Consider the following 23809-nt stretch of genomic DNA (forward strand, 5'->3'; position numbering starts at 1 on the left):
TATATATATATATATATATGCACGTTACATAACATGGATCACCGCCGACGCGCGTTCAGGCGCCTTTTAAAACACAACTTCCGCACGCCTTCCGCGCCAGATGCTCGGCCGCGATCAACCGTCGCTTAATTGCCCTCACGTGCTTTTCAACCTTTTCATCGGATCATCATCATCACCCCCAACGCCATACCCAAAAGCCATTATCGTATCTCTTTCAAAACATCAAACCAACAGGATATAATACAAAATCCAAACACCTAAAATCTATATGTTATAAAATATTTAGTAACGAACATTAATAATAATATACTTGCCAAGTAACATATCAACTACATATAATTCGCAACAGGAACATTCCCTTTAGCAAGTCACGTTGGCCTTTGAATATAAATATCTATTTTTACATTTAATGGGATGTTTTGGAAATTTAAGATTGACTGCTTTCTTTAAGACATTTATGACTTTAAGAAGATATTAAAATTATGTCTTTTATGATGTTTTTAAATAGTATAAAATGTTAATATGATTATTTTTGAAATCATATAGTGTGCAGACGTGAGTAATTCGAGGAAAGAAAGGAATGAAGAACGAAAAACAATGAGATGAGAAATGAAAGGGGTGGAAGATGGAGGAGCGGAGTGGTAAAAGAAGAGAAGGAAGAGTTTTCTGTAAGCATTATCCGAGATTTACGGCGGCCTTATAGAAAAAAAGGTGCCTTTGTTAGGAGGGACGTGGGGCGGAGATGGCGTCGCGAAAAAAGCTTTGAAATCGAGGATCCGGAAAACGCCTGGCGGAATTGAAACGCGTCCGTTTGCTTTCTTTTATATCAATGTCAAAAGAGAGATTAAGTGCGGCAGAAATGATTTACTCCTCTTCGCCGCACCCCTTACCGACGGTTCCTCCTGTTTCCTTTTTATCCTCTCCCCGAGACAAGATAACGGTGGACCTAGGGTGACCTTTTATAGTGTCTTTCTGTATATGTGTGTGTATTTTTTTCCCTAGTTGGTAATTGGATCGATTATCCATAAAACTGCGACCGCATATAAGTTGGACGATAAAAAAGGAAATAATAAAGAGGGCGGATGGAAGCTTGAGGGGGTTTCTTTCTTTTTTTTTTGGCAAAGTTGTTTTTGTGGAGTTGAGGGGTTCGGTGGGGTACTTTGACGTGCAGGTAATATCAGACGACATTTGGTAGATGTGACCGTAAATAAGCCACCGCAGAACGACGAGGCGGTCGCCGGGAATGGAATTGGTCCGGAGGCGAGCCAGAAGATCGTGAACAGCCATTTCCTCGTGTAATTTAGGGGCCAGGTGGTTCCCAGCATCTCTCTCTCTCTTACTCTCTCGCTCCGCGACCCCCGCAGGGGATCGTGTTTATATCAAGTGCATTCACCGAAAAGGTTCTGGGAAGTCGTAACGAATTCCGGCCAAATAGTTTTGAGAAAGCCTCTCCGACTCCAACCTCCCTACACCACCCCGAAAAAAAAAAGAGAAACTTTCGATTCGGACGCAGCTCTTTCTATCTCTCACCCTTCGCCCACTGCACGAATCGACATTCTCCTCCCAGTTTGCGACCCGAATCGATTATTGAATAAACTCTGGATAATCCGATGGACTTTCAATTCCGCCACAATTTATTAGATTGTAACAGAAACACCGAATCATTCGATAACGATAATGCCGAGGCACGGCCATTCCTCAGGGTATTCCGGACTTTATCGTCCAATTAAATCAAATCGAAGCACTTCAGCGGCAAGCATAGCATCCATACATCAAAGATCGGAGATATGTTTGTGTGTGTGTGCAAGTGTATGAGTGTGCGAGTGCGGCTCTCGAGAGGTGGATGGATTCGTAAAGAATACAATGGGATTGCTCCGAGCTGCAACCGCAAATCCGGTAAACTCGGGAATTTATCTGATTGAAACCACACGAACACAACAACAGAGCGGTAATCGGGGAACGTTTTGCGTAATGGGCGCAAGAAATTTATCGCGACCATTATAAGAGGGGAAAACGTCAATAAGTATGCGGAGCGTCATCTGTAAAGTTCGCTAAACAGTAATTACAAAAGGAAGGGTTGATTGGATTAGGGCGGGTAGCTGAGAGCCATGGGTCTGCGGCCAGCAGTGAACGCGTGGCATGCGGTCTGGCATACCGCAACCCCTTGCCACCACCGCACACACACACATACATACATACATATCCATGCACACATCCGCCCTCTCACATACTAACACACCCTTCATATATGTATGTACACACATGCACACATTCAACCCATTCACATAGCAGATACTCTTAGGATGTTGGGGAGAGTGGGGCAGACGAAGGTCGTTGATGCATAGCTCCCAGAATACACTCACTTACTCTCACCGCTTCCCGGGTTAGATTGTTAAACAACTTGAGAATGTGCTTGGTTTTCCGCTCAGAAACTTATATTAACACCAACAAATCTTCAACAAAAAACGCTTCAAACATTTATCAACTGAGACAAAAAACATATATCAACATAATTACAAACCTCGAGACAAAAATATATTTTCTTATTTTGTTATGAAAATGTTGACAAAATTTGAAGAGAAAAACAAATTTAATATTTTTTCTATAAAACCCAGCTTAAAATTAATGACAAGAACAATAAAATTGCGTTGTTTATATTCGTGCATTTATTAAAGTTGGAATGCAGTTAATAGGTGTATACTTAATTCTGTTTTGATCACGATTTGTTTATTTTTGTTTCTTCTAAATTTGGTTTCGAGATACCTAGATTTAAAGGTTAAAGTGAAAAACAAGGTGGTCACATCACATCATAATTACTTATATTCGAAGTTTCAATTAAGTTAATAATGTTTTTTGTTTAATGGGTTCTAATAGTATATTATATTTTTTTAATAGTTTGATATATACTAGAAAACAAATAATCAGTTTGATAAAAAAAAAATAGAATGAATTATGCAATAAATATGATATTTATATTATTATTTTAATTTGATAGAAATACTTTATGGTATTCATTAAGTTTGAGAATTTATATGTTTAAAATTGTTGATGTTTTCTATTTGAAATATACAAAACCAATTATAAATGTTTGTGTACATTTATATATATATAATTTGTTTCAAAGTACATAAAGTGTATAAATAATGACATACACGAAAAGCGAAGCGAAAAAAGAAGTAATTTGAAAAAGAAATAAAAACGAGGAAGAGTAAATGGGGGGCCTGGAAATCCATTAAGTGGCTGTGAAACATAATTCATAAGAGCGGTTAATGATCACAACTTCCTCTCCCGCAGCTCGCATATCTTTGCTCCCGCAATTATGCACTCCTTCTGAAATATCTCCACTCCTCGTCCTCCCCTCGCTCTCCTTTTTCACCCTCCATTTTTTTTGTTCATCTTCTCTCTCCCTCAAGTTATGAACATTTTCTCTTTTCTTAACGTTAGTCCTCTCGTTCGTGGTTCTTCCGTCCTTTCTTTCCTTCCACTTCTTCTAGTTGTATTTTTTTTTCGGAAGAGCAATTAATAATCCCGTGAAACGGCCGCCGAGCACGAATTTACTCGCGAACAAACAAAGGCTAATTATTCGCTTCTTTTGTGTTAAATCCATATAAACACTCCGTATCTGATGGCAGGACACAAAAGGAAACTCAACGCCATTCCGCAACATTAAAAACAAATAATAAAAAGTAAAACCTGATATGCAACACATGCTTGCTGTTGGTGCTGGGGCTCCACTACTACCGTCGTCGCGCAGCTATACCTCTTTTGTTCTTTCCACAACAGCGAAAACACATTCAATCCAGTTATTCTTCTTGCTGCAATTCGATGACGCCGTATATCCTCCTCTCATCTCTATATAAAATATCAGTTTTAATTGACGAGTTCTACATTTTCACAATAACTTTCCAACGCAATTATCCTCTCATTTTCTTAGTATAAATTGATCACAACTGCGTAAAAAAACATAATTTAACACCTTTATTCCTTTTTTATTTATATATTTATAATTAAAAAAAAAATATGGAAATTATATTACACGCAACCATTTTTTAAACATACGAAACAGGAAGAAGTCAGAGGACACTAGATTCAAATTTGATTATTTTGAATAGCAATTTGATATCATAATTGCTGATTTACACGATGCCATTTCTTTATTGCTTTTAGAACTGCCGTTATTCTATATTTTTAATGAAGATTTTTTTTAGAAAACTTTTAATTACTCAATAATGTTTTAAAAAATGCAAATTAAATCCTTGATGTTGGCTGACGCCGTTTTCATCTTTATAGCCGCATAAAATATCAATTTTAATTGACGAACGCTACATTTTCGCAATAACTTTCCATCGTAATTATCCTCTCGTTTTCTTCGCATTAATTGATCGCTGCTGGGTAAAAATGCTGCACGCCAATTAAACCAATTTGTTCCATGTACAATTGCCGTTCGGTGCCAGGAAAAATGCTGTATGTATATATATATATGAATACGATTATGCAAATCGACAACAAATTATTTAAATGCACACATCGTCACGGCAAATTAACCTTTCGCAGTCGTAATTCCATCCATTATCTAGATTCCAGATGCAGAGCGATAAATACGTACAATATATGATAATAACTATATATAGAAAAAAAAAGAGCTGCAATTATTAACATATTTTATATTTGGCAGCGGAAAAGGAAAGAAATAAATAATAACAAAAAAAAATACAACAACTAAATTATTCCGTTCTCGTTACGCTGAATTATATTGCCAGTCGATGAAGCGTTTTGAATTAATTATGTATGTTATTTAGTTTTAACGACCGGACGATATAATTAGTTGCGGCCTTAATGCGGAATGTATATTTAGAATTTTAAAACGCCTGACGGTTTTTGTAGTAATAAAGGTGGAGGACTTGTTTTCGCGTACGCTTCGCGAAATTAACAGTTTTAACGGTTATAATGAGTAATTTTATTGTTCACATTATGTCCGAGTGTGTGCGCGCTCGTTTCTGTACTTCTGTTGTTTGTCCATTATTTCATTTTCTTTTTTGCTATTTTATCTCAAACAATTAAAATTACGAATTAACCTTTCGTTACCGGGGTCAGCGAATATACAACCGTGATTACTTTAATTAAGATTTCGCAATTGCAACTCTTAATTTGCAGATAGATTGGTATTTGTTCGGTTCGAGCTCACTACTATTCACAAATTATGCGAAGAAATGTAGGCCACACTCTTCTCAGTAGCGTGTTTTATAACATAGCTAAAGTATATTCATAATTTACTTTGAGTAATTCAGGTTTAATTATCCAAAACAATTTAATCACAATTAATTATTTAAAACCAATGAAGCTTTCGAATTACGACACGAGATGGCGTCACAAAATATTATACTTTATTGATAAATTTTAGCTATAAAACTAATTTATAATCATCTTCATTTGATTGTCAATTACTAAAATAAGGGTAATGTTCAATTTCAAGTTGATTATATATTGTTCTTTTTTTGTTAGTTTTCTAGAAACATTGTTATTAACTGAATTTATGTACAGTGTTGAATGTTAATCAATCACATGCGTATAATTGAAACTGTTCAATGGTTTGTTTTTGAACAAAGTATAACGAGTTTAGAATAGTTAATGTTTCTGGGTATTCCAGCAGAATAATCGAAGTTAGAAAAAGATAATAATGGCTTTCCGTTTAGCGGCGGCGGCGGTTTTTTTCGGAATCGGTATTATAATTATACATTGGACAACGTCGTTACATTTTCCTTCTAGCATCTATATTTTTTTTGTTCGTCGTTCGCAATGCTTTTGTAATAATAGAAACGGAGGGGAGTTAAATTATTTTTAATCGCTTCGGAATTAATAGTTTGTAGGAAATTTAAATGGGAGCTGCGACTGTGTTATGCAGATATATACAAGCTATGTGTTTGGTACGTTCCTCGTTTTTTTTTTTGCAGCGTTGTCGTCCCTCGTCGGTCCGCTTTGTTTTATGGAATACACGGTAATATAATTATCGTATTCCTGTAATTGCTTTTAAACGAGTTTTTCAAACTGCTGTCGCCGCGTTTCGCTTCTTTCATTTTGTTATTACAGTTTATAAACGGCACAACGAACGCTACGAAATGCATCGAACGAACGAAGATGGCTGCAACAAATAAATGTAATACGGAATCGATATTGTGCGGGAGATAAGGATTTATCGTGATTTAAAATGCTACTTAGTACAATCTGAACTACAGGATCTCGTGACGAAGAGATACTTGAAGGTATTCATCAAGCATTGTACACGCTACCGTTGTACTCACGACTTTAAGGCAACTCGTATCTGCTTTTACAAAACGAAAATAATATAAATTGTTTCAGTTGATTTTAATGAAAAATTTTAGGAATAACATAACAAATTTAGTTATTTTATCAAGTAATTAATGCACTTTTCTACATTTGCTAGTTGCTGACACGCCATCTATTGGCTAATTTTGTGAAAATATTTTCAACAAAATTTTAATTAAAAGACGAATTAATATGTGAAAATATAAATTCAATCCAATTATTGCTTTCTGCTTTATTTCTTGCAAATATAAATTTAAATTGAACTTTATATTTTTGCAATAAATTTTAAAATGCTACTCGATATAATCTGAACTGCAGAATCTCGTGACGAAGAGATACTTGAAGGTATTCATCAAGTATTGTACACGCTACCGTTGTACTCACGACTTTACGGGTCGACGTATCCGCGTCTACGAAACGAAAATAATATAAATTGTTCTGTTGATTTTAATGAAAAAGTTGGAGCACGCCGGGTTCGTTTCAGGTTTCCCCACCAAAATTCCCCACAAGCGTCTCACTGTTATCGCTTAAATAAATTGCAGCGAGCGGAGGATATTGGCTAATATTTGAGCGTAAAGTTGCGGTGACAGCTGGTGTCCCGCACGACAATACTCACGACTCAAGGCACCGTAGGACAAAGCCATCATTCAGCCAAGATTTTCCCCGTGCCACGTCGACAGTTTGTCGTTCGTTCGCTCGCACAGATTGCACAGTTTTTATTTTTCCGCTCGCGGCGCGGTCGAATTTATTTAATTACATGCGGCTTTCCAATAGAACACCGGGTGGATTTTGCGGAATTGGGGATGGCGGTTGATGCGGGGGTGGCTCACCCGATTTTAATCCGTCAGTTATATCGGGGGCGCCGATAAAGCTCCATCAATTCCGGTTCCGCTGTTCATTTGCGTTTTGTACATGAAATTGTTTAATGTGTTATTTAATGATAGCATTCCGGGGGGTTGGGGGCGACGCCGATTGATTGATTCCAATACTTCATCGTGTTATTGTATTATCAGTTGTAATTAACAATTTCGATGGTTTTCATTAGCATCTGTTTTCCGTTTTCGGGACGAGCGCTTTGCTGCTGCTACTATATGCGGCGCAATTCCAATTGCATTTTAACATAATTGTATTGTTTTGCAAGCACTAATTAAATGACCGTTTGCGAATGCCCTCGCAGCTCGGATATTATATATGTGTATTCCCATATTATTAGTGCGTTTTCGGCGTTCCGAATTATTTTGATTAGGCGCTTTACATTCGACCGCCCCTCGCAAATACACAATGAAAACCGCAACACGGCGGATTAATGGATACGATCATATCTGCAAGCACACAACACGCAACTACTGTTCATGTTTATTTTTTAAATTCCTTTCTCCCTGTTGTTGTTTACTTTTAAGCCATACGACCATAAAAGCGCTAATACCTCTTTCAACTTTTTTAAATTATATTTTCAGAAGTCAATAGTTCAACTTAGTAATTTGTTTATTTTAAATAGTGCAAAAAGTTATTAAACCCTTAATCAATTCTTCAACTTGGCTAGAACTAGTTATGCATATATTTTCTAGTATTATTCGAATAAGTATATTCTATAATTTTTATTAAGGATTTTTTAAGTAATGGTCAGTAATGATGTGATATTTGTTATTCCTTATTAAGCTTATTTTGATTAAGCGCTTTATATTCGTCCATCTAAAATATACAATGAAAACCGCGACCCGGAGGATTAATGGATGCGATAATATCTGCAAGTACACAACATGCCACTACCGTTGTTGTTTTGTTTATCGTTGTTGTTATTTGCTCGTTTTTGGACCTCTCGCCACATAAACGCGCTAATACCCCTTTCAAATTTTCAAACGCAAATATTCATTTGCATATAACTTTTTTTTTCATATTCACCGACCACCCCAATCCACCACCCCTCATCCGCTCCGTTTTTTCCATTTCAGTTGCTGCGAATGCATGTGTTATTTAACACACAATATATTTACTGAATCATTAAATCCATTTCGCGCTCGTCGTTGACGGCACACTTAGTAATCAATAAGCAAACACATCCTATCCATCGCTTCTTCGTATTTTATTTACATTTGCATATGATGTAAACGACGCCAGTCGCCATCAAGCGTTTCATTAACCTTTCCCATTAAGACCTGATCCAAACATATTTATGCTAATTGATCAATTCGTTTGTTTAAGTAAACCGTCCAGCAATAAATGGATCTCTTTATATTTCACTTGTGCTTTTTTTGTTGTTGTTGTTCTTGTTTTGTTGAATTATTGATGAATTGCTTTGGTCGTTCCGCCCCTCAATTTACGGCCGTCATTCTACGGATCGCTAATTTTTACACTTAAGCCCACTTTCAGCACGCACAAAACACACTTCAATCACCATTTCAGGAATCAATTTGTTCTCATTCAGCCTCAATTGGCCGACCAATTCACTGAATTATTTCTGCTCGAGAACATCCATTGCAGAAATTAAAATCATATTTCGCGTTCCACTGATCACGTTTGCACTTATTTACTACATTTGTTGTTCTTTTGTTCATTTATCTTTTGTTTATGAACCACCTACATTTTTTTTTCAAAACCATGTTTTTCCGACATTACATTTCCAAATGATAACTACAATATTCATTGTAACAATTATTCAATTACATAAATAATTACAGACAAAAAGATAAATTATATTCTCTTAATGTGTATTAACCATTAAATAATTATAATTTTATTAAAAATTGTGTAGGCAAAACAAGTTGTATAAATGTGTATTTATACAACCGGCGCTTTATTTATTTTTCTTTAGCGCTTTCAGTGAAATTAATAAAGCAATCAATAGAAGACGCAAAAAAAGAAATGCCTCTCCGCCCTCTGCCTTTCCCGCATCCATTTTTTTTTCAGCAGCCGCCACCACCGCTCTCCCCATCTTCAAAAGCCTCTCCAACCCCTAAGCTCTCTCATGTCTTCTGCAAAACCCCTAGCAGTATACTTTTTTTTTAATCATCCTCTCGCACTCTGACGTCCGAGAGTATTTGCGTTTGATCTTAATTTTAATTAAAAAATGTTTTAGGGCCCGCCGCAACCCGGACAGCCTTTCAAATTCACAGTCGGCGAGTCATGCGACAGGATTAAAGAAGAATTCAACTTCCTCCAAGCACAATACCACAAGTAAGTTCTGGAAAAACGCACCGGCGCCGTCCGTTTTTCATCCTTCATTAATTCACAATTAGAACCCATTATCGGCCGGATCTTTTCACGTTAGAATTTTAATTATTTCGCTTCATTCGCAGGATTATATTAATCTAAACCGGGACATTCGATTATTATTATAACGATATGCATTAATGGATTAAGTCGTACGATTAACCTTGGATTTGCACGATTATTATTATTTTTATATTTGTTTAATGTTTTACCTCACTTTTCTTTCCATTAGAAACCATTGTTGAGCTTGTAATTAACCGTGTCGTGGGATTTTTTGTTTGTTTCTCGCTTCATAACAAGTATTAGTGCGAACAGTTGTAACATTCGTTATTTGATTATTTATAATTTAATTACGGTCACGATACGAACGAGGAGAAACTATAAATCCGTACAGTAAGCAGCTATTATCGCGGCGAGGAGTGCACGATTGCCGTAATAAAAAAATTGCAACATATGCCACACTCTGTATTAAATTAATTTTGAAATATACACTGGCATTGCATTATAATTTGCAAACTGAAAATAATACTGTGCGCATGCACTTTTCCTACGATAATTCCGTTCATACGAGCAACAATTTATTATAATCAAATGAATTGAAATATTCATAATTGAGAAGCATCATTGTTAGTCTTTCCCGTCAATAATAAAGATTGAAACATTGTTTTGTTTGCGCAAATGCTTATTTCTTTTCATTTCAAAAAAACCTAATATGTTATTGTTTCATAAAATGCAGGCAAACGATGCGCATTTCACTATATAACAATTGCTTAACAATTTCAACGTTGTTTCAGTTATTAAAACGAGTTCATAAAAATAAAAACCGACGACTGTAAATTAAATGAGCGATGAATATATTGTGAAAAAATAGTATATATTTTGTTTCCACAAATATATATCTACAGGTATTCACCGATTCACGAATTAGTTTAGTTCCAAAAGGTTGTTCGTAAGTCGGTTTAATTTTAAAAGTTTAAAAAATTCAAAATATACTTATCTTACCACACTGCATAAATTTGAAAAAATAGATTAAAACAAACAAAATACAATTTAATAAAAAAACGACAAAAGAAACAAATGCAACACATCAGATTTTATAAAACAAATTATCAATTTTTGTGTGGATAGTTAATTTTTTATCACTATATATATATTCTTGTAACAAGTTAGAGGGTTAAAAATGTTCGTAAGTTCGATAGTTCGTAAGTCGGGAGATACCTATATTTTTAATCATTTTAACCGCAAATGGATGTATTATGTGCAAGTGTTTCTGTAAAGTTTTCGCATTGCTGCAAATCAGTTTATGATGAGGTTTTAAAGCCGCATTGATACATGCACGCATGCAAGGATCGCTGTTAGCATACGAATATCGTTATGTTTAGATTATGAACAGAATTACCTGGGGATTGGCGGTAATTGCACACCTCACGAGTGATTTAGTTTTCGACTTAAGGATCCAATTGAAAATTAGCGCGAGAAAGTTAATGGCAGTGATTGCGCGGCTCGCGGTGCTTTTCGGTTATAAAACAGCGCCGGCAGTTAAATGGTTACCACCGGTTCGTTTTTCTCTTCTCTTCTTCTACCTCTTGTCGTTCTTGCTCCGCTCTTACTGCTTGCTCCTTTTTTTTCTTTTCGGGTTCTCCTTTCATCCTCCTTAATTTTATTTCATTCTGAAAAGCACTCTGCGCGGCCTCCGGTTAGGTGTAATTTATGCAAAACGTTCCCATAAAAATTACCAGACACTTTAGTATCTTCCGCTGTTTATCCATTTAATTAAATATATAATCATAAATTCTTTTATTATAAGATAATCGAGCCTCGCTCCTCGCCAGGTAATTAAATTCACGTCATGTAGTCGAGGTGAGTTCGCCGATAAAGAAGCCTGATATATTATTTATATGCGGAATTCGAATGGTCGGGCATTATTCATCGACGTCTCGAGTCTATAATCGAACGAGCCTTTCTACTTCTATCCAAGAATTAGATATAAACGATAGATTAACGCAAGCAAAAATTGAAGCGTCGACGTTCCTCAAAAGCCAAGTGTATATTGAAAGCTTCGGCACTTAACCTCCATCCACATCCACAGATATATTCCAATGTATTAATCATATGTTATGTTTCAGTTTGAAATTGGAATGCGAGAAGTTGGCCAGCGAGAAGATAGAAATCCAAAGGCATTACGTAATGGTGAGTATTCTGCAAATTAATTCATAAGCTTTTCGCTCCTAATTGAGCGATTGTGTGTGATTCCTTCGAAATGTGTTTAGCGCAAAACGCTACAAAACGCCGCCTACCGGTTATGTAATTTATGCGTCGCTAAAGCTAATACCAGCAGGTGTGACATTGTAAATTAATTAAACGATTAAATGATACAGGAAAAAAAAAGAAACAGCGTATACATACATATATACAAAACAGAACACAAAACGAGAAGAGAAGAGCGAAGGAAGAATGCGAACGCGAAATAATTTATTAAATTATATATGAAAATAAATGGCTGTGACACGGCAAACACATTATTCCACATCTGTTTTAATGCGGTTTCGAAATAAAATTCCAGTCGTTTTATGTAAATTCGCGGATCCGCCGCCCCCGTCTCTCTTCACCTCTTGCTTATAAATTGCTTGTTACCGCCGCTTCTCCTAAATTTTCTTTTCGTCTTTTTTTTAAAATTATTTTTATACTTTCCTCTTCTCGTTTTGTTTTCTTTTTTTAATTTAATATCATCAGGAGCTTAATTAAATAAAATATCTGTGCGTGGGTTTTGGTTTCCTCCTCGTTTTATTACATTCCTGTCGGAGTGCGCTCTTGCAAATTAATTTATTGAAATTGCTTAATATTTCTTATAAAAAAATCCTCTTTAGGATCAGTGAACTTGCAAATTTATTCAGATATGGATTAATATTGTGATTAAATAGTAACTTAATAGTATTTGTACTACAGTAGTATCTTCGTTATTTTAAACTTATTACATTCAATATTGATAAACAATTATATTTGTACAAGTTATTTAAAAAGCATAAAAATATTACTAAGCTATTAGCAGTTTCAATTACGCATACAATTAACTGGTGATGAGAAATTAATTGACATAGTACAGTGTCTGTCTGAACGAATAAACAAAGACGCGCATCTTAAGATAGTTTTTTATGTAAACTGAGAGTAAATGAATTGTCAGTCTGTATATGAACAAGAGGTTTATCTGATCAAAAGCAGGAATTGTTAAAGTGGAAACTATATATTAAGTAACTTTGAAAGAAATCGTTTAAAATAGTTTCCGTGTATAAATGAAAAGATAATGAGGAAAAAAAGCTTGCAGCTATCTGGACTATTCAATCCAGATAACATCTATCCTGGTATAATTCTTCCGGTTATTTACGGCTTTGATAGTTTATAATCACGCCATTTTCCGTTTCGAATCGCGATTAAAGGAAGAGGGCATCAAAAAGAATCGTGTCTTCCTCCTCCTTTAATTAAATGGAATAGCTTCAAAGTGGACATGGATAAAAAGAAGTGGCAAACGATAACAACAAAATGAATCATTGCTGCATTTTTTTTGCGGATGGAATACCGGGAATCATCATCGTCATCATCATCATCTAAGTCTTCTCGCGGTCGTCGTCGTCATCCCGGCACAATATCGTTCTTCTTATTTTGCGAGCGATAAAAAAATGTTAATAAGTTGGCATTCAGTTCTCGAGAAGCTATTATTATGTTCCGTTTTTGTGCGTGGCGAAGAAGAGAAATAGGAGAGGCTTGAAAAAGAGAGACCACCTATTTCGGAATAAATTCCTCGTAATAAAACCACTTTTTCTGTGGCTATGCTACAGATTCCACGCCATGTCATCGACTAATTTGGTAGAGTCCGGGAGATTATTGCCTTCAAATGAACCGCTCTGGGAGATTATAAACGGGGCCTTTTTATTGATTTAATTTTAACGTGCCAACACATACATTCATACACAGACACACACGCACACACACATGCACTCAACAGCAGCCGACCAGCAGTCATGAAAGGAAACATATATAAACGAAAAGAAAAAAAAGAAACTGAAACTATTACTAACAGTATTTAATCGCCTCTAATGTATTCCGAATATCCATTAGCTGCTTCCCTTTTTATTTATTTATATTTTTTCATCACACACACAACATGCATATAATCACGCAGCCTAACCGATCATTACAACACTTTGGTTATATTACGCACAAACTCGTTATTTACTTTGCTCTCGACCAAACATTTATTATACAATCGGATTTTAATTAAACCGCTCCGAAGATAATCACATTTAAACGCCGGATTCGGCCGGACAAAAATCTTAATTGAAATGCATTTTGATTGGATGCAGCACATGCGTTTCGGATTATCCGATGGGAAACTCGATCAATCTCCGAAGATCGATTCGCTGGAATTTGTCTGTCCCGTTAATTGGATAGAATTCGTTCGAAATAATATAATCAAAGTTGCTCCAAATATTTTGACCGTCTGTTTAATTTTCGATTAATTTATTGCTGTCAATTTGTTTGGATTTGAACATTCCTTTGGAAGATTTAGGAAATGCGTAACTACTTTAAATATTTACTTAAAATTCTTTACGCCATCTATGATGTAAATAGGGAACTAATTTTTTAATACACTACATTTCATTGAGTATTGAGTTAAAGTTTACTTTATTAGTTAAAACTTTATTTTCTAAGTATGCTAATTACGTTATGAAATGTTGTGTAAATATTAGCCAGATATTAATTTCGCGAGATTGAAAGGAATGTTGAATAAATTGATGCGAATTTTAAAGTCAATAATTGGAAATGTTTGACGAGAACAACGGGAAACGGACAACGGCGTTAAAAAAAGGAATAACAACGTGGGGCGAGGGTTTGTTGCATATCGAGGACGAAGGGGTGTGCAGCGAGGCTAAAATAAATGTTTTTTAATTTAAAAAAAGGGTAAATTTTGATGCGTTCCACTCTATACATGCATGTATCCAATGAGGGGTATGTGTATACATTACAAAATAAAAATGGGATTTTCCGGCAGCTGCAGTAGCAACATGTTCAATTACAATCACACATAATTTAATATTCCCTTTTCGCGTTGGCCGCGTATTGTTTTAAACGACGTCGGTTGTTGTTGTAGTTTTTTTTTTCTCTACGCTCGTTTTATTTTTGTCGGTCGTTTTGTTGTTGTTGTTTTTGCAATGGAAATAAATGCATTCAATTAACTGCCGCGATTCCGCGGAACGGCGGGGTATAAATAAAAATTTACGGCGGCGCCATTTTATGATGTTTTCACTAGATTTATATTGATATTCGCATGTGCACACCGACACGGCCATCCATAAATATAATCCATACATTTGAACGGTAATTAATTGCAATCAAATGCGAAACACGCCGAGCGGATCCAGTTTTATAATCAAAATATTGTACGTGCCCATTTGTGTGTGGGCATTTAGAAAATGTTATATGGAAAACGGAATGGCCGTTTGGAAATTTTAATTAGATGTATCCATGGCGGAGCGTGCTGAAAGTTGATTCGGCCGAGCGTTGATTGATTTTACTAATGCAAGTGAAATGAGCATTTTATCGTCTGTAATTTAAATTTATTAATTAATCCGTTCGCGGTTACTAAATTATTTTGCATGTGTGTTAATTTGCCGTTTGCTCGCAAATGACGGCCTCTGCATCATTACCACACACACACACACCCATTAACACTCACACACACGAATTTGTATACATATATATTTACAAACCGACACAAACATTACAATTTAATTATTATCTTCTTTCCATATGTGCATGGTATACCACAAGTAATTACACTTGGGCCTTTCTTATAAATACACATCATTAGATAATTCTTCACAGATGATAGACATTCTCATATTATTTTTTGTAATTAATTATAGAAATTAATTAATTGAAAGATGAAACATTTAAGAAACGTACAAAAACGTTATTCAACTAATCTGGTTTGCTTCAAAAATCTAGAATTAAATGACACATTCAATTATGTTTAATTAATTAAAACGAATCAATTACAACTAATTTGCAACATGCAACAATCGCAAATTAAGAATGAAAAAAATATATCAATTATCAAATTTTACTTAATTAATACTAACAAATGTTTGTATATTTTTGTACTTTTACAAAAATCATCAGTCCAAATGGAAACTGTACAGTCATCCTGCTATACAGGAACCAATAAAACGCGTGAATCAGCCTGCATCCTGATGCATAATTAATCTGTTTATTTTCTATTATGAGCCGCACAAATAAACACAGGAAGATTGGCCGGCGTGTTTATTAGGTTTCATAAATACTTCGCATTCGTGTTTATACACTTTTCTCCCGCTTTATTGTTTCCTGTTAACATAAATCAAGTAATTTCCGTTGCTAAGAAAAAGAAAATAATTAAAAATAAATAAAGTGAAAGAAAAATGCACATATTTGTAAAACATACGTGAAGCCGCTTCCATACTATTCTTTTTAATGGGAACTGGTCGATCGAACGAATGCATTCAGGCTTGGGAAAACAAATTCGTGGAAAGCAATTAACCGGACTCGATCCATTAATTATGTAATTAAATTTATTCGCCATATCTGCCGTTAATCAAAACCATTCATGAATCTACATTCGATTACGTCGAAGAAATCTCACGTTCGGAAGTTCCCAATTACTATTAAAGTATTCACTGTATTAATTAACGCTTCGTTTCAAAACATAATTTGTTACGGTTTGGAATCTTCGCATTATTATTATTTACTGCTACACAATTTACTCGCACTTTATTCAGTTGGTAGATAATATATTTATAATGTAGTAAGAAGGTGTAATTGCTTTTCAAAACTAGAATGTCGCCATCTGTTACGTAAATCTGAGAATAGTTATGTATATATAAATTAATATTTCTTAAACTGGTTCTTTTGACATCTGATGAACTTAAAAATTAAATTATCAAAAATGAAGAAAACAAGAAAAATATAATGAATATAATGAAATGTATACAACTTTATGCTATAAACAATAACGTGAAATTATTTTTAAAGAAAAGACATTCTAAAACCTATTTTCCCTATGGCATACAATTATAGGGAGCGGCTAACAAGTCGAACATAGATATTATCCAATTGTTCCAGTTGAAAAGCCTAAGAAAATGCTACATTGAACATGTAATCTCCAAAGCTATCGAAAGAAAACATGAAACGAATATTTAGAAAGGACATTTACGGACGCAATAATACAGATTATAAAAAACGCAAACAAAATGATTGGAAAAAGCGAAAGAGCAAAAAAAAACCTGAATGCATAGCCGAAAACGCATTAATAATTCGGTTCGAACGAAATTGATTTGGACAAAAAATAAACACGCTCCGAATTAAAACTTCATTAAATTTAAATTAAAAATAATTCAAATATTCATGATTATATTAATTCCGGCCCCGGGTTTTGCCGCCCCCGCAGAATATACATATAGCTTTTTTTGCGTGCGTTTCGTACGCTGCCTCACCCCCCCGACAATGTGCATACACAGTTTTTTTTTTTTCATCCCCCGTAGCTCTCAACTATGGGCAAACAAATTGTGTACATTATGAGAGCACGTTTTCAATTTAGTTCTGTATATTTTGCAATTAATTTAAACATTTTGTTTAGCGATTGGCCATTTTCGCGTTTAATTTTACATACGCGAACGGAATGGATATTTTTATTTATTACTTTCGACGAATAATTTATTCATCAACATTTTCAACTATGCACATTTCATGTAATCCTTGTTATACGTGGAAAAAAATGTTTTTTTTTACTAAGCTACACTTTTCTAGTAATTTTCCTCATTACATGATACTTTCCAAGTATCTAAATCATTGAAACTAACAAGTACTTATATGGGGGATATTATAGGTATTAGTTTAACCAATATCGATTAAAGAGCAGCAAAGTTAACAGTAACTTTTAACGTGCGGTTTTGTGCTTGATGATGATGTGGTATTAAATCGCAAACGCTTGCGACGTGTGTTTTCCATAATGTAATTAAATTGTGACCTTTTTCGCGTTCCACCGTTGCGAGAAATAAAAAAAATAAAGGAGCAGTAATTGCGGACCATTAAATGGATAAATGGTACTCTCCTGTTCATTTCGCGTGTGCGTATTTTTTTTATTGTTAAATTCATCGCAATGAGAGAGTCTGCCTTTAACGGCAATAATAATGGTAAAAGTTGATGAGTGTGCATTTCATCAGACGATAATTATTAATTCGTTACCGCTGCTAAGATTGTGGATCTATGTAGTAATAATAATAATAAGTAATTATTAATATATCATTATGGGGGCCCGTCGAGATGGTATCGCTGGGTCTCAGACTCGCACACAATTATTAATTATTTAACTTTTTTTTCTTTCTGTTTCAGTATTACGAAATGTCCTATGGATTAAACGTGGAAATGCACAAACAGGTGAGTCCCTCTTCATTATATAAGTTTCTCCTCCTTAATTCTCTTCTGTTTTTTTTGTTGTTGTTGCTGCTGTCGTTTCGTGGGTTGTGGCTGTTGTCATGATTATTAAAACAATTTTTTTTCGGGCCCACCCTTCGGGTTTAATCTCCGCTTGTTTATACAATCTCTGTCCGCACGCAGACGACGACACCCGACGCACCCCTCGTTACGAATTCAACCCCTGTGCGCGCCTCGAAAGAACGTTAATTATAAATTACAATATTTTTTTTCCAACTCTCCCCCTCGTCCGATTTGCATATTTAACACGTGGAAGCTAAAGTGGAAAGGAAGCGAAACGCATACATTTATTCCTTCCCCGTATTTTCCAATTTCTTTCGCGGGGAAAAACGACAAATTGGGGATTTTCGAGCGAAATATTTGGTGCGGAACGCGCGCTCCAAACACCCCCGCTCTATGCTTTCGCACCCTCCCGTTTCTCGAAGCGAACACACATTAAACATAACGCTTATATGAGCGCAAACAATGTTCCACGTGTTCCATACCACCGCTGGCAATTAACACACCCTTGACGCCTTCCCTGCGATCGAACCCTCACGCTCTCGTACACACAAGTAGCCCTTATTTGCCGGGCTGCCCCCGGGGGCAGGTGGCAGAACCCGCCGACATTTATTTTCATAATGGAATTGAAACGCGACCAAATCAACCGGATATTACATAAACACTCCTTTCGAAGGTCCGCATTCTTTTTTTTTAATTGTCTGCTTCTAGTACACCATAGACCTACTCACCGATTCACTCCATTGATCGGATAAATGGCTTTCTCATGCGAAAGCAAATTGCCACCTACTAATTCGGATTTAACATCCTATGTTATATAGAACCGTTCCTTTGCGCGGTTCAAACCCATTAATATCTGATGGAGTGGTTAGTCACGGCTAAAGTATCCAACTAATCTTTGGAAATACTCCTACAAATATCTGAATATTATATTACCATAATACCCGATTTTTACTACAATACACTGATTACATAACGGTTTGTCAATTTGTATCATTATAGAGTTGCAACATTATGTTTAATAAATCCACAAATACTAACATTTTGTGTTACTATTTATAAAGTAAGTGAAAAATGAATCTACAACCATTATATTATAATCCAACATTTAATTTGATTAAGTATTTATAAATGGTTGTTAGATACACTAGAAAAAAAGAACATTATAAGGGATGGAGGCAATCCTTTTTGCTACTGTATTTTTTTATTCGGGCTATGGGGTACAGTATAATAACAAGTTCGATGTTTAACAAACGGATGTGTATTCCCAAAGCCGGGGAACGCCAAGTGCACTATAATCGAACGGCCTCGGGGAGATTCCCAGGGAACTTTTACCTGATCCACTATGCCGCACCATTCGGCATACATAAAGCAGATACACACACATATATATACATCCCACACAAACAGACTGTGCAACCCCTAGCGCCGAAAACTCCTCAATGATTCATATTCATATCTCTTTTCGAGTGGTCGGTCGGAGGGCTAAGGGGGCGCATTAATAATACACACTTTGAATACAATTTATATACACGCCGCATGCCGCGTTTCGGTTCTCATGAAATTGATTTACACTGTATAATTAATAAGTTGATCCCATTCAGCATATTAAATTACAACCCCTGCAAACGCTTCTCGTCTTCGAAACGTGTGCGTATAATTTCACTAATAATTAATCCCGTTGTATTACATAACACGCATTCGATTTTTTTAAGAAGCAAGATTTTTACTGGTATCATTTTAAAAATTGACAATTAAACAAGTCAAGAGTTTGCGACTAATTAAATATTTGATTTGGAGAAACGCCAAGCACGAACTTTGGTAAACATACCATTCCTGCATGTTTATTTGTAGACTGACTACTTAAATATATTTAGTTTTTCTCGAATATTTAGATAGTAAAAATAATCTTCAACAGAGAATATATTTTAAATCTAGGTAGTAAAGTAAATACAGATTTTTTGTTTATTAAATCAAAGGTTTCTTTTTTTTTAGATGTCAATTTACTATGAAAAATCTATTAAAATTTTTTACACTTTTTTAAATTACTAAAATGTATTTTAATTTAATATAATTAAAAGTAAAAAATAATAATTTGTCGTAATTAAAATTTGAAATATTGTTAATCAAGTGATAATAAGCTTAATATAATTAAAACTAACCATAGTTTACAACTTAAATTTAGGGTTATAATGACAGGTCGTATTGTAAGAGTGTAATAAGGGTATAATGAATACTATTAGGAAATGATCTATTAGTGGATGAGGTAGTAATTTGAAAGGATTTGGGAGCAAAAATGGAGTGCGGTGTGAAAGGAATGACGGGTTTCGGGGTGGTAGGAGAACGGATGGTTTGGGGGAAAGGCGGTGCACGGATGGATGGTTGGAAGGAAGGGAGGGTTCCGTTCAGGATTAACGAGGGCCGTATTAGCCTGGCAGTAAGAATTCCAGGATATTAGTCAGTTGGAAGAGATAATTGTTTTAATTTGCAATTAGTGATCGCGAGACGCGCCACATTGGATGTCGGGATTAGCGAGGGAGCGTCGCTGCGACCTCATTAAACGGCGCTGCTGGTGTAGCGTGAGGATGTGTCATTACAGTTGGGTTTTACTAGGTATTAAGTTCGCGTATTTGCCTTCTCGTATGCTACTTGCATATTATACATGATGGATTTAATGGATCTTCGCCGGCGTTTCTACGTTTCTCAGGTTATATACTCCGCTGCATACGATATGCATACATGTCACGTTCCCATATTACATTCCGGATGATGCCATCCTACGGGAATTTATTCATCTCAACGACAATATTCCTCCGCCACAGATTATATTCTATACTGCATCCTCCTCGTCCACCTCATCCTCTTCATTCTCATCCACCTCACCTCCTTATCCACCTCCTCTTGTCTGTATGCATGCATTACTTCCATTCTACTTCTCCCGTGATGTCTCTTACTTTCTCCCCCTCTAGGCATTATTTTGCATGATGAATTACAATTACCGGCAGCCCCCAGGAACAATTCGCGTGCGCGATAAGGTTTTTGCGAATTTAGATTAAATCATATACAAATCGGCCCCCGCTGTACACGCGTATTCTTCGCCGTCGTCGGCGTATGCAAATGAAGAAAAGGACCCCCCTCGCATTCAAGTTCCTTCCCTTTCCACCCATTCCTTTCTGCCCTCAGGCGAGATACCATCGGCCACACGTAAAAGTAAACAGTGAGAATAAATATTCAATTTGCGTGATGTAATTCGTGTCTCTGCGACCCCTACATCGTAATAAAGTAGTTTCTTACGTGCCGTATAATAGCGGCCACTTGTGATATCGCGCACACACCACACGAACCACACACACACCCACAACCACTCAGCAATGGTTCTCGCACTCAGCCAAAACACCCTGCTCTATTATTAATGTTAATATTAATTAAGCTATTTACCATTCCGAAATTAACGTACAACTCATCCCAACATAAATGAAGAAACCATTAGTCAAATTTAATCTATCCATTCTATTTCATTTATATAACAGGTTTAACTAGAATTGAATGAAAATAATTTTATAGGGACAATACTTTTTTTTATATTAATCAAGAACATTATGTTGTTTGGCTATTTTTTATAAGGAGAAAAGCCTAATATATTTTAAACAAATTGATTTAGTCAAAGATAATCTAAGAACGACAATACGTACAGTAGAGTTGGTGTAATAAAATAAAAATGGGAATCAAAGTGGTTGTCGGTTTTTATCTCCGGTTTCGAATTTATTGAATTGGAAATCAGAGAAGGCTGGTCAAACAGGCAGGGACTCTGTGTTTGCCGTATGTGTGTGTAATATATTTTTCCGAGGGGCGACGGAAATTTCAGTTGGTTTTGTGATGGTCTCGAAGTGGGATGGGGTGGGGGGATCGAGGGCGAGCGCGTTGTTGGAGTTGTTTGTAGATAAACGAGCCACATTTTCATCACAGATAATACGGGAAGTAAACACGGGACTGTTAGTTTTGTTAGTTCAGCAACTCAAATAATTTACCCAATAGAACTGCAGCCGGTAGTTTGTACAGGGTTGTAGGGACGGGACGAGGGCGAGAAACTCGATGTGTACCGACCACGGAGTGTCAATATTTACCCATATATAGAATGACGACTGTTATTAGGGAGCGACGCTCCCCCAGTTTAGAAATTTACAATTATATTACAATCCCTGCACTCAGAAAGGACTGGCTGACATTGCTTGCTCGTCCTTGCAATCGAATGGATACGAGAATAAAGGCGGCTTGCATCTTTCCGGAGACAAGGTCTGATAAGCTCTGATCAAACATGGATCGGTCGATTCGAATCGGAGCAATTATCGTTTTTAAAATATGAAATATATATTCGAGCCAAATTGGAACCGAGCGCAGCGTTACGTTTCAGTGGCTAATCTGCGGTTTCGATGGGATTAAGTTCAATATTAGCTGAAGCAATAGCTGTAACCTAGGAGACCGCACATTCCAATCGGTCTCTCTGATTTAGATCGGCCTCTTTGTTTACTTACTCGGTATCTATTTGGATAAGCAAACCTCCCGAACAACGAACCGCCTACCACCATCCTTTTTTCCACCCTTCAATTTACATAAACAAACGAGTCTGCTTCGAACGAAACAAAAAATATAAAAGAATAAGCTACGATAACAAGTTTCTATCCATAATATTTTCACGCCACACAATTCCATTTAAGATAATTAAAATGAATTACTGCCGCGCACTATATACGAATTGCGATATACACGTGTGCGTGTTTGCAGACAGTTGGGATTTGACGGCTTACATTTCAGCTTGAAAATTTAATTACCAACACATTTTCTAATTACATTCCAAGTTTTTTTTACAATCCATGCATGACTCACCTGCAAATCTAAGTGTATTTAAAAAGAAATACAAAAGATTAATAATATTCAATTAAATTATATTAAAGTATAAATTATTATAATTTGGTAATTCATAACTTTTAAATTTTGTTATGGACGAACGAATCTAATTCTAGGTCGATTTTTCAATTAGTGTATTAATAAAATATAATATTTATGTTCAACTTCACAAATTTCATAATAATGTAAAATCTTGGAATGTGAATGTCTTGGAAATTGATGAAAACTTAATGAGTTAATACTTGTATAGTTAATCCCGTCTCTTGCCGCTAAGCTGGATGTAAACGTAGCATCAAACAGATATACACGATAAAAGGACATCGTGGTCGTCTCCCACACATAAAGTATTAGTCAAAACATGTTCGTTTGCTATGCTACAGCCACGCAACATTTGTTTTGTGTAAAAGGAATTAGTGACTACTTGGTTTGAGTTTGCTAGATTTGTAGTTTAATTAGAAAGGCTGTAATTCTCAATTAACTAAATAAGTGTAACGGTGGATCCCTGGGGATGACACAACCGCAGTTCGTATTCGTAGTAAAGAAAAATAACAAAAACGAAATGACTGTGATGATGGTGATGATGATGATAAGTTTCTTATGTGTTCGGGGGGAAATATTGTTAATCCACAAGGCGTCGGCAATTAAATACGGTGTGGAGAAGTTGTGCGAGTTAATTTTAATAGCATTGTAACATTTCACGCCAGCGGCTTACGCTGTGTAGCAGAGTAGAATAGGATTACCGCAGAGTAGCGGCGGGTGAAGACAAAACCGCACGGGAGATATATGGATGTAATTAGATAAAGTTCTGGGCCGCGGTCGAGTTAATCTGCCTTTCTCCCTCTCT

General features: G+C 35.8%; 1 protein-coding gene across 1 annotated transcript in view; it reads left to right on the top strand.

Moving 5' to 3' along the window:
* Positions 1 to 9400: 9400 nt before the first annotated feature.
* LOC108558372 (protein groucho-1-like) overlaps positions 9401 to 23809 on the top strand; it is a gene marked incomplete at its 5' end in the record, with an annotated part of 50849 nt that continues 36440 nt past the window's right edge. The window contains 3 exon segments of the mRNA XM_017915268.1: positions 9401 to 9498; positions 11661 to 11724; positions 17959 to 18003. Of these exon segments, the coding sequence (XP_017770757.1) occupies positions 9401 to 9498; positions 11661 to 11724; positions 17959 to 18003 (207 nt within the window).

The sequence above is a fragment of the Nicrophorus vespilloides genome, unplaced genomic scaffold (assembly GCF_001412225.1).
Source record: "Nicrophorus vespilloides isolate i.1.1-1 unplaced genomic scaffold, Nicve_v1.0, whole genome shotgun sequence".
In the NCBI taxonomy this organism is placed as follows: Eukaryota; Metazoa; Arthropoda; class Insecta; order Coleoptera; family Silphidae; genus Nicrophorus; species Nicrophorus vespilloides.